General features: G+C 39.1%; 1 protein-coding gene across 3 annotated transcripts in view; it reads left to right on the top strand.

Annotated features, from left to right (window-relative positions):
• The window catches only part of cfi (complement factor I), a 104,591-nt gene that overhangs the window by 29,953 nt on the left and 61,180 nt on the right, over positions 1-13,458 (top strand). For all 3 annotated transcript variants that reach the window (XM_069926660.1, XM_069926659.1, XM_069926658.1), the window contains one exon: positions 9,348-9,621. In XM_069926660.1, coding sequence (XP_069782761.1) covers positions 9,348-9,621 — 274 coding nt within the window. The remainder of the gene's footprint in view (positions 1-9,347; positions 9,622-13,458) is intronic.

Genomic DNA, 13,458 nt, shown 5'->3' with positions numbered 1-13,458 from the left:
TAGTGAGAGAGATTTTAAAGGGTTCTAAATGTATTGTTTAGAGACAATGACAGCGATTTTGAATCAATAAAAATCTCAATAAAAACCTGTTGCAGTCAGGTTTTTATTTGGTTTTTCAAGGCTCGACGTACACTGGATCAGGGCAGATTGGATTTTGAGCTAAATTTAACGTCTCAAAAGTATATCTGGTGTACTCCCCTTTTTTGAGAGATTTTTTTGGATTCACGACTCGACATACACCAAAATATACGGCAAGTAATACGAATCGTTAAGGTACTTTATTTCAGTGGGACAATTGTTCTCCATTAATGCAACAGTTGTACTTTAACATAAAAATATTCTGTTCTTCCCACATGAGCAGGTCATCTATCTGAACTTAAAATAGCATTTATCATCTGCATTTTCCCAAATCATGTCAGCAGAAATCTTTGTGTGGCATCTCCATGAGTTAATTTACCTGATCTGATCCCAATTGTTCAAACATTCTGCTCTGCACTGTGATCCATCAATCTGATTGTTAATTAAAGTTTTTTTTAACGCTGGAGTGAAACCTTCTCACACCCAATTGGACTGACAGTGAACGATTCAATGATTTCAAGTCTCAAATTGGAAAAGCTTGTGCCAGATAAAATTTATCAAAGGATAGCAAAGGCAGGAGGACATGCACAACTTCTCATTGGCTTCACTAGCCATTCACCTTTTGGCAAGACAAAGCATCACATAGATCAGGGGTGGGAGGGAAGGGGAAAAATATTTTGCATCAATATCACTACCTACATATGTTACCACTGTTAAAGTCAAATTTTAATTGTCTGAGAGGATGAGCAAATAAGTTCTTGGGAGTCACTATCTCGGAAGATCTTTCCTGGAACCAACATATCTACTTCCTCAGGAGTTTGCGGAGGAGCTAGTGGAGTTGTTGAAGTGACTTGAAGGGCCGACGTGGCCTGTTTCCGTGCTGTAAACGGTGATATGGTTATGGTTATATGACGTTGCTGCTCATAAAACTAGTCACTTCTGCACCTAGTTCCTTTCAAATGTGGAGAGATCGAGGATGAAGATTTCACATCATTAGTTTGGTGGATCCTAAGTGAGGATCCATGACAATTAAAGCCCAATGCAGAACACTCCTCTGCTGATCAGTTCAATATTTTTTTCCAATTTCCTGTCTGGTTTCATTGTTTTGCTGAAGTTCAACATTTGTTTTCAGATGTGTGTCATGCACTTGCTCTTGAGTGACCTACTCACACTGCATGTCACATTCTACAACAATCCATGGACATGGGTTACTAATAGGAGCTCTAAGATGGCACAATCTTCCTAAACTTAAAGGTGTAATGATACCAAGAATGATTTGTGATTCCTTGATGATAATCAACAATGTTACCTTTGCTTTTACATCAGAGTTACTGCTCCTCATGTTTGCATGCAAATAGCTTCTCAGTGAGCCAAAGGTTGATTGGAGGAGGTCCATGCTATAAGCATATCAGTTGCAGGACTTCCATTTCTTTTCAAACTCTGAGCCATGCTAAATTAGCATGTAACTGAAGTCTTCATGAGGGGAGAGGTGGGGGGTGGGGGGGGAGGTGGGGGGAAGAGCTCATAGTTTAAAACATTGATGATACTGTGACAGAGTATATAGATATGTTTTTGGGAAAGGTTTGTTAGAGTAGGTTACATACAAACACTTTAAAACAGATCTTATTTGAAATACTGGAGCCCTGCTAATGATAGACATTTCGGCTCCACAGCTTTTGCAAGAGATTTGAAGAGTGCTCAAGAGACTTCACTAATGGATTGTTGTTTACAAAAGGCAACAGATGAAAGATCTTGTTGGAGCCGCAGATTGTTTGCTAGAGAACTTGTTGTTTTAAGAGGCTCATGTGGTTTTGCAAGCAGAGAGAGTCAAACAGTCTTTCTCTCTGAGAGAGAGAGAGAGAGAGAGAGAGAGAGAGAGAGAGAGAGACACACACATACATACAGATCACTTCTACAGTGTTACAGCCAGCAGAAGTAGCTGGGACTGGAACAGGACATGCTGGCAAGCTTGTGGAAAGCCCCATTTGGAAGATGACCTGGTCAAAGCCCTTGTGGTTCATGCAAGAGGAGAGGACTGGCTGTCTAATGTTTCACTTAGAATAAGGGAAACAAAAAGTACTCTGTGGTGTCCTGAAAGGAAGAGGTTATCATCTGTAAAACACTGAAAGGGCAAGTTTTGTCAGCAAGACACTGAAGTGTCTGATGGAAGTATATCAGTTGTGGATGTCCTGAAACAACAAATCTCTCTCCGAAAACCGACAAGAACCTTCCTGAGCAGTAACCATTTACCTTTCAAGCACCAAAGCTTGGTGAACTTTATAAATGTTAAATTCTGTGCACAGTATAAGAATTGCCTGCAACCAGTGAACTTGGAGGAATGAGAAGTGAGATTGGACTGTGAACCAAAGAACTTTTCTGAACTTATACACACATTACACTCACATGCGCTTAGAATTAGAAGGTTAAGTTAGTTAGTTAAGATAAGTTAAAGTGTGATTCTGTTTTCATGTTTAAAGATAATTAAAAGCAACTTTTGTTTAAGTATCCATTTGTCTTGCTGAATATCTATTACTGCTGGGTTTTGGGGTCATCTGGGCTGATCACATTTTATGGGGGCTCATCCTTTCGGACTGAAAATTGAAGTTTTTGTGATTTATTAGTTAATTGGGGTTTTTTTCAAGCTAATTTAAAGCTTGTGTGTGGAAAAACAGCAGCAATGGATGTTGATACATTTTTGTCACAACCATCACCTGCAGAGCTGCAGAGCAAGAGAAAAGAGGAACTGATGGTTATTTCTAAGGCATTAAAACTGACTGAAGTCAAGCATTGGATGAGGAAAATAAAAATAAAGAGGATTATAGTGAAATATTATATAGCTGAGGGAAAATTTGTTGAGAAAGACTTAGAAAATTTTCCAGAGGATAGATCTGTTGAATTGCAATTTGAATTGGAGAAATTGAGGGTGGAAGAAGAAAGAGAGAAATGGAGAGTGTTGGAGGCTGAGAAACAGAGACAATATGAGTCAGACCAAACTGAAAAAAGGAGAAAATATGAGTTAGAGAAGCTGAGAAACAGGGAGGATGATGAAAGACAAAGAAAATATGACAGTAAAGATTGAAAGGGACAGACGGTTTCAATGAGAGAAGTTAAAAACTGAGATGGAGAGAAGTAAGAGAATTGAGGCTGTAACTCCTGGGGAGAGGTTTTTGGCTAGTAAAGAGGTAAATTTAGTTCCTCCTTTTGATGAGGGAGATATGGATATATATTTTCAGCTTTTTGAAAAGATGGCTGAAAGCTCAATTTGACCACAATAAAAATGGCCTCTTATGCTCCAAAGTGTATTGAAAGGAAAAGGACAAATTGCACACTCTAGTTTGACAACAGAGCAAGTGGTAAATTATGATACTGTTTGGCCTGGAAGTCAGCCTGAAGAAAACTGAGGTCCTCCATCAGCCAGCTCCCCACCATGACTACCAGCCCCCCCACATCTCCATCGGGCACACAAAACTCAAAACGGTCAACCAGTTTACCTATCTCGGCTGCACCATTTCATCAGATGCAAGGATCGACAATGAGATAGACAACAGACTCGCCAAGGCAAATAGCGCCATTGGAAGACTACACAAAAGTCTGGAAAAACAACCAACTGAAAAACCTCACAAAGATAAGCGTATACAGAGCCGTTGTCATACCCACACTCCTGTTCGGCTCCGAATCATGGGTCCTCTACCGGCACCACCTACGGCTCCTAGAACGCTTCCACCAGCGTTGTCTCCGCTCCATCCTCAACATCCATTGGAGCGCTTACACCCCTAACGTCGAAGTACTCGAGATGGCAGAGGTCGACAGCATCGAGTCCACGCTGCTGAAGATCCAGCTGCGCTGGATGGGTCACGTCTCCAGAATGGAGGACCATCGCCTTCCCAAGATCGTGTTATATGGCGAGCTCTCCACTGGCCACCGTGACAGAGGTGCACCAAAGAAAAGGTACAAGGACTGCCTAAAGAAATCTCTTGGTGCCTGCCACATTGACCACCGCCAGTGGGCTGATAACGCCTCAAACCGTGCATCTTGGCGCCTCACAGTTTGGCGGGCAGCAACCTCCTTTGAAGAAGACCGCAGAGCCCACCTCACTGACAAAAGGCAAAGGAGGAAAAACCCAACACCCAACCCCAACCAACCAATTTTCCCTTGCAACCGCTGCAATCGTGTCTGCCTGTCCCGCATCGGACTTGTCAGCCACAAACGAGCCTGCAGCTGACGTGGACTTTTTACCCCCTCCATAAATCTTCGTCCGCGAAGCCAAGCCAAAGAAGAAGAAGCAAGCAGTATTGAAAGCTTATGTGTTGGTTTCAGAAACATATAAACAAAAATTTAGGAGTTTGGTGAAAACATGAAATCAATCTTACATGGATTTTGCTCTGAAAAAAATCTGTATAGTTTGACCTTTGGTGCACCTCAAAAATAATAAATAATGATTTTGACAAATTGAGAGAATTGATATTAATTGAGGGAATTAAAAGGTGTGTTCCAAATGAGATTAAATTATACTTGGATGAGAGAGATGTGGGGAAGTGGTGGCAAACAGCAAGATTAGTAGACAAATTTGCTCTAATTCACAAAAATACATTTCAGACTAGTAAGAATTTTCAGAGAGTTAATGTGGAACAGATTAATAAGCCTGTTCAGAAGGTTAATGTGGAGAGACTAGTAAACATGAAATTAAGTCTGGAGAGAATGTTAAGAGAAAAGATGATGGGAAAGCGGGAAAGGACAGAACTTCTGGTTTTTGTATGTCATTTTTGTTAGAAACGTGGTCATTTTATTGTGAATTGTCTAGTATTGAAAAAGAGATGAGAAAAGGAGGTTTTACCAGAAGCATGTATTTAGACAGTTGAATTTAAGGATAGCAGATGTTCCAAACCTGGTAAGGGTGTCATGGATGTTTTAAAACCTTTTGCATCAGAGGGCTTGGTTTCAGTAAAGGAGGGAGAATCACAGGATCCAGCTACAATTCTTAGAGATACTGTGGCTGCTAAGTCACTGTTGTTGGAATGTGTTTTAACTGTGGATCAACAGACTTACACAGGGGAGACAACTTTGATTAAAGATGTTGGAGGTGAGGTCGAGTTAATATCTCTTCACAACATTGTGCTAAATGCAGAATTAGTTGAAGGACCTGTTGTAGTAGGAGTCATTTCAAAGTTACCCATGCAGGGGGTCTCGTTTTTATTAGGGAATGATTTGGCAGAGGATAAAGTTGGGTCAGTTTTGAGATTAACAAACTGGCTTAGTAAGGATGAGGTTAAAGAGGATTGTGAGATATATCCTGCATGTGCTGTAACAAGGTCTTTGGATAAGAAAACGATGAGAGCTGAAGAAGATCCAGTTGATAGAAACTTGCCCAGTGCTTCTGAAAGAGCAGGGTAATTGTGAGAGTAAGGATTTATCTTTGTCAAGGAAAGAGTTAATTCACCAACAGAAAACAGATACAGATCTTGTTGACTTAAGGGACAAAGCAGTAAGTGAACAGGAGATTAAAGAAATGGCTTGTGGATATTACTTGAAGGGTGAATTGCTGATGAGAAAATGGAGACCTCTTGATATTCCTGCTAATGAAGAGTGGGGGGGGGGGGGGTAATTCATCAGGTGGTTGTTCCTAGAAATTACTGCAATGAAATTTTAAATCTAGCCCACAGTACTCCTTTGGGTGGTCATCTTTGTGTAAAGAAAACTATGAATAAGATTTTGAGACAATTTTTTTGGCCTAGTTTGAGAAAGGATGATGTAAATTGGTGCTGGACGGACATGTCACATTTGTCAAGTTGTGTGGAAATCTAACCAGGGTCCTCCAGTGCTCCATTACAATGTATTCCTGTTATTGGGGAACCTTTCACTAGGGTTATTGTGGATTGTGTGGGTCCCCTGCCTAAAACTAAGTCTGGAAATCAATACATTAACAATTATGTGTACAGTGTTGAGATTTCCAGAAGGGTATACCATTAAGGAATATTAAACCCAAAACGGTGGTAGAGGCTCTGAAAAGATTTTTCAGTTTTTGGATTACCTAAAGAGATCCAGAGTGAATAACTTTATGTCTGGGTTGTTTCAGCAATTGATTTATGAGTTGGGAATAAAACAGATCACTTCATCTGCGAACCATCCTGAATCTTAGGGAGCTTTAGAAAGATTTCATTCTACTCTTAAAAATATGATGAGGATTTATTGTCTGGAGAATGGAAAAGATTGGGACAAAGGTATTCACTTATTGTTATTTGCAGCAAGGGAGGCTATGCAGGAGCCCTTTTGAAATTGTGTTTGGACATCAGGTTAGAGGATTTTTAATGATGATAAAAGAACAGTGGGTTAATGGGGGTGTGCAGTTGAACTTCTGGATTATGTTTCTAAATTTAAAGATAGGTTACAAAAAGTGTGGACTTTTACTCAAGAGAATTTAGAAATGGCTAAGGGTAAAATGAAGCGTTTATTTGACAGAATTTTAAGACAGGAAGTAAAGTTTTGATTTTGTTTCCCAACACATGACAATCCTTTGAGAGCTAGATTTTCTGGACCATACACAGTTAAATCAAAACTGAATGATGTTAACTATATTGTTAACGCTCCAGATCAAAGGAATAAAACTCAGATTTGTCACATAAATATGTTGAAACCTTATTATGAGGATAAGGGTAGTGGAGAACAATCTGTATTAGAGGTGTTAATTGTTGACAGGGTTGAGGAGTTGTGGATCATAAGATTATGGAAACAGAATCTTGTGAAGGTAACCTTAAAGAAACCATGGTTCCTGTGTGCCTGTCTAACTCAGCGATTTTGGAAAATTTGGAGGAAATGTTAGGCCATCTTAAGTCACAAGAACAGATGCAGTTGAAATAATTAATTTTGAAATATACAAATTTGTTTCCTGATGTGCCGAAAAGGACATTAGTGATTTATAATGACGTAAATGTAGGAGAAGCAAGTCCCATAAAACAACACCCATATAGAATAAACAATTAGAAGAGTAAAATCATGGATCAGGAGATGGAATATATGTTGAGAAATGATATTATTAGACCTTCAAACTCAGATTGGAGTTCTCCTTGTATTTTGGTACCAAAACTAGATGGAACTGTTAGGTTCTGTACAGATTACAGGAAGGTTAATTCAGTAACTAAAACAGATGCTTATCCTATTCCAAGAATAGTTGATTATATTGATAAAATTGGGTAAACGAAATTTCTTACTAAGTTGGATTTGTTGAAGAGTTACTGGTGTGTGCCTTTAACCAAGAGAGGAAAGAATACTTCAGCTTTTGTAATTCCATTTGGTTTATATGAGTATAATGTGTTACCTTTTGGCAAGAAAAATGCCCCGCAACATTCCAAAGGATGATTAATTCAGTAATCCAAGGGTTAAAACATACAGATGCTTATATTGATGAATTGGACACATAAAGTGACACATGGGAAGAACATCTAAGGCAATTTGACAAATTGTTTGCAAGATTATCCAAAGCAAACTTAACTGTTAATTTATCAAAAAATCAATTTGCAAATGCCACTGTAATATACTTTGGTCATGGCAAAGTTGCACCTATTCAAGCTAAGGTGAATGCAATTTCTGAATTTCCTATTCCCAATGGCAAGAAAGCAGTGAGAAGATTTTTAGGACTGGCAGGATATTATAGGAAATTTTGCAGAAATTTTGCTCTTCCTTTAACCAATCTTATGAAGAAAGGGGAGAAATTTGTGTGGACTAAAGTGTGTCAGGCAACTTTAGAAAATTTAAGATGTTATGCCATTGCCCTGTGTTAAAATCTCCTGATTTTGACAGACCATTTTCTTTAGCAGTGGATGCCAGTGAGGGAGCAGTAGGTGCAGTTTTATTACAAAAACATAATGAAATTGAGCATCCAGTTGCCTACTTTTCAAAAAAATTCAATGTTCATCAAGGAAACTATTACAATATTGAAAAAGAACTGTTATCTATAATATTTGCTCTGCAGAATTTTGATGTATATCTCAGTACCTCTCATGAACCAATTGTGATATTTACTGACCACAATCCTCTGGTGTTTTTGAATAAAATGAAGAATAAAAACAGAAGATTGTTGAACTGGAGTTTAATACTACAAGAATATAATCTGACAATTAATCATATTAGAGATACAAATAATGTGATAGATTGTTTGTCAAGATGTTAAAATCGATCATATCGAAATGCTCTCAATATTGGGTTACTTTAATATAACATGTATTGTTATCTCGAGTTAAAATTCCTTTAAAGGGGGAAGGTGTGACAGAGTATATAGTATGTTTTTGGGAGATAAATTGGGAAAGGTTTGTTAGAGTAGGTTACATACAAACACTTTAAAACAGATCTTATTTGAAATACTAGAGCTCCGCTAATGATAGACATATTGGCTCCACAGCTTTTGCAAGAGATTTGAAGAGTGCTCAAGAGACTTCACTAATGGATTGTTGTTTACAAAAGGCAACAGATGAAAGATCTTGTCAGAGCCACAGATTGTCTGCAAGAGCACTTGTTGTTTTAAGAGAGTCATGTGGTTTTGCAAGCAGAAAGAATCAAACAGTCTTTCTCTCTAAGAGAGAGAGAGACATACAGATCACTTCTACAGTGTTACAGCCAGCAGAAGTAGCTGGGACTGGAACAGGACAAGCTGGAAAGCTTGTGGAAAGCCCCATTTGGAAGATGGCCTGGTCAAAGCCCTTGTGGTTCATGCAAGAGGAGAGGAATGGCTGTCTAATGTTTCACTTGGAATAAGGGAAACAAAAAGTACTCTGTGGTGACCTGAAAGAAAGAGGTTATCATCTGTAAAACCCTGAAAGGGCAAGTTTCATCAGCAAGACACTGGAGTGTTAATTAAAAAAGTATCAGTTGTGTGTGTCCTGGAACAACAAATCTCTCTTTGAAAACCAACAAGAACCTTCCTGAGCGGTAACCATTTACCTTTCAAGCACCAAAGCCTGGTGAACTCTATCAATGTTAAATTCTGTGCACAGTATAAGAATTTCCTGCAACCAGTGAACTTGGAGGAATGAGAAGTGAGATTGGACTGTGAACCAAAGAACTTTTCTAAACTTACACACACATTACACACACATGCGCTTAGGATTAGAAGGGTGTTAAGCTAGGTTAGTTAAGTTAAAATGTGATTCTGTTTTCATGTTTAAAGATGATTAAAAGCTTGTTTAAGTATCCATTTGTCTTGCTGAATATCTATTACTGCTGGGTTTTGGGATCCTCTGGCCTCATTACAATACTAATTTTTCATCTTATTATAACAGACTTCGGACGATTCAGTCATTCACCATCAAAGATATTCTGAGAATTGTTTAATTAAACAGTACACTTCCAAGTCCTGTTATAAAGTCTTCTGTCAACCTTGGGAAAAGTGTCTTCATGGAGTGTGCATCTGCAAGCTGCCTTATCAGTGTCCAAAGACAGGAAGTCCAGTCTGCTCAAGCACCAATAGAACTTTTCGTTCCTACTGCCAGCTGAAAAGTTACGAATGTCAGCGAAAGAAGGGAAGGTTCTCTCACTTTGGAGCCTGCACGTCAGGTGAGAATAAAAATATAATTCTCATGAAAAATTTGCAACTTTGAGTAGAAAAATGCAGCCAATCCTCAGTGATAATGAATATTTTTACATCTTTTACACCTGCAAAGGTTGTTACTCGATCTTGATTGAAAACACAGAAAGCACCCTTTTGAACACTGAGTATGAAATTTTGAAATGAGGTAGCCACAGAATAAAGTTCACAATCTCTCATCTTTGCCCTGCTTTTGCAATCTGTGTGCTACCAACAGTATAAAACAAAAAAGTCTGCAGACACTGGGATGGTAGTAAAAACACACAGAAATGCGGGAGGAACTCAGCCGTTCTCACACCATCCATAGGAGATAAAAATATGTTACTGGTCAATATATAAGCACAAAAAAAAGAAGGCATCTGAATAAAGATTGAGGAATAGCAAGGGGTGGAGTCCAGACCAACAGCCAAAAGTGGTCCCATTCCCTTGTTGATGTCTATCCATGGTTTCATGAACTGCCAGACTGAGACTACCCGCAGATTGAAGGAACCACACCTCATCTTCAGTCTGGACAACCGGATGGCATTAACATTGAATTCTCTGGGTTCCATGAAACACTCCCCCCCCTCGCTTCTTCTACTGTCACCTTTCCCCTCAGTCTGTCTGTCTGTCTCTCTCTCTTCTTTTCTTTCACAAAGCTAAAATCAATTCTCACCTCTCCTCTTATCATATCCAATTAACACATTTGGTTTGAACTTCACCCCATGCCATTTTTCAATCTTTATTCAGATGCCTTCCACTTCTTTCCATCTACCTTGAAGAAGGCCTCAGGTCCAAAACATCAATGGACTCAGGGAGACCAGCTGAGTTCCTCCAGCATTGCTGTGTAATTGAAATGGAGACCTACTTTTGGAAAGCACACTTCCATTTAAGCCTAAGTATCAATGCCTTTTCCAGGGTTATTAGGGAGCAACTAAGCATTTCTTGGAAATAATGTGGATTATTTCCTGTGACATCTTTTCTCATATTGAGAGTTACACAAGTGCATTTTCCTAATCACAAAAAACGTCATACTCTGCTAGTTCCTGCATTGCTCACCACCCTTATTTGCCTGTCCTTCCTTCTGAACAACATGTTACTAAATACATAACAACCAAATGATCAGTTACCACCCTTCTGAAGTCCCCAGAAAGTGAAGATTAATATTTGTGGAATTACCACAAATGATTAAGCAGAAGGATTATCAATCCAGATTATGTGTGAGGATGTCAACTTTGACATCCTAGTTTATTCCAGCCTCGACAGTACAATCCAATCGGTCTACTCCTCTGCTTTTACAATATAGTTCTGTCAATTATTTTAACTCAAATGCCTCTAAAATCTGAATGATCTGTTTCCAACTCACACAGTGAGTTCTACATGTTCACCATTCTCTGATGAAAAACAATTTTCTCACATCATACACCCTCATATCTTCTCACTCCAATTCCCACTAGTCTTCACTTACTCTCTTACTCTTTCTGCTCAAACTTTCTGCACCCTCTCCATCTTGACAACATGTTTTCTAGAGCACAGTGATCAAAACTGAACACAATACTCCAAATGAGGCCTCATAAATGTCTTGTATAACCACATATCCTATGGAACATTTCTCTTTGGAGCGAAGAAGGATGAGAGGAGATTTAACAGAGTTCTACAAGGTTCCAAGAGGCTGTGGTAAACCAATGTTGTGCCATGACCGGCTGCTGCCAGCTGGACACACCTCCTGAGATTGATCCTATCCAATAGCCCCTTGAATGTTCCCCTTTCTGTTTGCTTCGATCAGTCAATAAGGTCGATGGTAGTTCTTGTCTTTAGTTAATAAAAGCCTGATAGTTTCACAATATCGTGACACTAGATGGTACATCAGAAGCATAAATAAGGTGGACAGCCAGTGCCTTATCCTGAGGGCAGGATAGCAAACACCACAGAACATAAGTACAAAGTCAAGGGAGGAAAATTTAGGGGAGACATCGGGGTAAGCTTTTTTACAGAGGTGTATGTGCCTGGAATGCCTTGCCAGCAATGGTGGTGGAGGCTGGAACAATTAGGGCATTTAAGAGACTCTTAGACACAAGGATGAAAGAAAAATAAAGTGTTATGAAGTAGGAAGGGTTTTGTATTCTTTTTTGTAGAATTATATAGAAAAACATCAAAGGCTGAAGGGCCTGTACTGTGCTGCAGTGTTCTAAAAAAAATAATGACCTCCCAACTTCTGTACTCAACAATCACACTAATGAAGCCCAATGTGCCAAAAGCCTTTTTACGAGCCCAGAGGACCCCAAAACCCAGCAGCAATAGATATTCACCAAGACAAATGGTTACTTAAACAAAAGTTGCTTTTAATTATCTTTAAACATGAAAATAGAATCAAACTTTAACTTATCACTATTGATTTACTTAACCTAACTTAACCCCCTTTTAATTCTAAGTGCACGTGTATGTAGTGTGTGTGTAAGTTCAGAAAAGTTCTTTGGTTCACAGTCCAATCTCATTTCTCATTCCTACAAGTTCACTGGTTGCAGGAAATTCTTATACTGTGCACAGAATTTAACATTTATAGAGTTCACCAGGCTTTGGTGTTTGAAAAGAAAATGGTTGTCGCTCAGGAAGGTTCTTGTCAGTTTTCAAAGAGAGATTTGTTGTTCCAGGACACCCACAACTGATTTTTTTTAAATCAGCCACTCCACTGTCTTGCTGATGAAACTTGCCCCCTTCAGGGTTCTCCAGATGATAACCTCTTTCTTTCAGGTCACCACAGAGTACCTTTTTGTTTCCCTTATTCCAAGTGAAACATCAGATAGCCAGTTCTCTCCTCTTGCATGAACCACAAGGGCTTTGACCAGGCTGAACAAAGCACTTGCAAATCCATCTTCTAAATGGGGCTTTCCACAAGCTTTCCAGCTTGTCCTGTTCCAGTCTGAGCTGCTGTTATTGGCTGTAACACTGTAGAAGTGATCTCTGTCTGTCTCTATCTCTCTCTCACACAGAGACAAAGCCTGTTTGACCACATGATCCTCTTAGAACAGCAAGCTCTGCTCCAGAGAAAAGGTGGCTGACAAGATGTTTCATATGTTGCCTTTTTGTAAACAATAATCTATTAGTGAAGTCTCTTGGGCACTCTCCAATGCTCTTGCAAAGACTGTTGGCCCCTACATGTCTAGCTTGGGGCAGAGCTCCAGTATTTTAAATAGGATCTGTTTTAAAATGTTTGTTTGTAACCTACTCTAACAAACCTTTCCCAATTTATCTCCCCAAAACATTTCTATATACTCTGTCATATTATGTACATGGACTCCTGGATCCCATTACTCTAAAATACTTCCCAGATCCCTACCATTAACTGTAAGTTCTACCTATGTTCGACTTCTGAAAATGCAACACCTGACATTTCTCTGCCCGAGATTCAAACAACTATTCCTCTGACCAGCTGTCCAATCAATCAAGAACCTGCTGCAATTTTTGGTAACCATCTTCGCTATCTATGATACCAGCTACTCTAGTGTCATCTGCTAACTTGCCAATTATGCTATTTACATTTTCATCTCAATCAATGGTTTTCAAACTGCCCCCTAAGCTCACATGCCACTTTTCTTTTGAATATTTTATTTCTGATTTTTCAAACAAAACTGTTTATCAGCATTATCAGTGTTAATGTTAACAGTATTAGCATTGACTACAATTTACAATAATCATTTTTCTGCAGAGTTCAAGCTCTTATCATTACCCCCCCACCCCCCCCTCCACACACACACACACACACACACACACACACACACACTTTCAACATTTAATATTTAACCAACCACAATTACACACAACATTTA

Source organism: Narcine bancroftii, chromosome 3 (assembly GCF_036971445.1).
Source record: "Narcine bancroftii isolate sNarBan1 chromosome 3, sNarBan1.hap1, whole genome shotgun sequence".
In the NCBI taxonomy this organism is placed as follows: Eukaryota; Metazoa; Chordata; class Chondrichthyes; order Torpediniformes; family Narcinidae; genus Narcine; species Narcine bancroftii.
The sequence above is the reverse complement of the archived record's forward strand: the minus strand, read 5'-3'. Positions and strand labels throughout refer to the sequence as shown.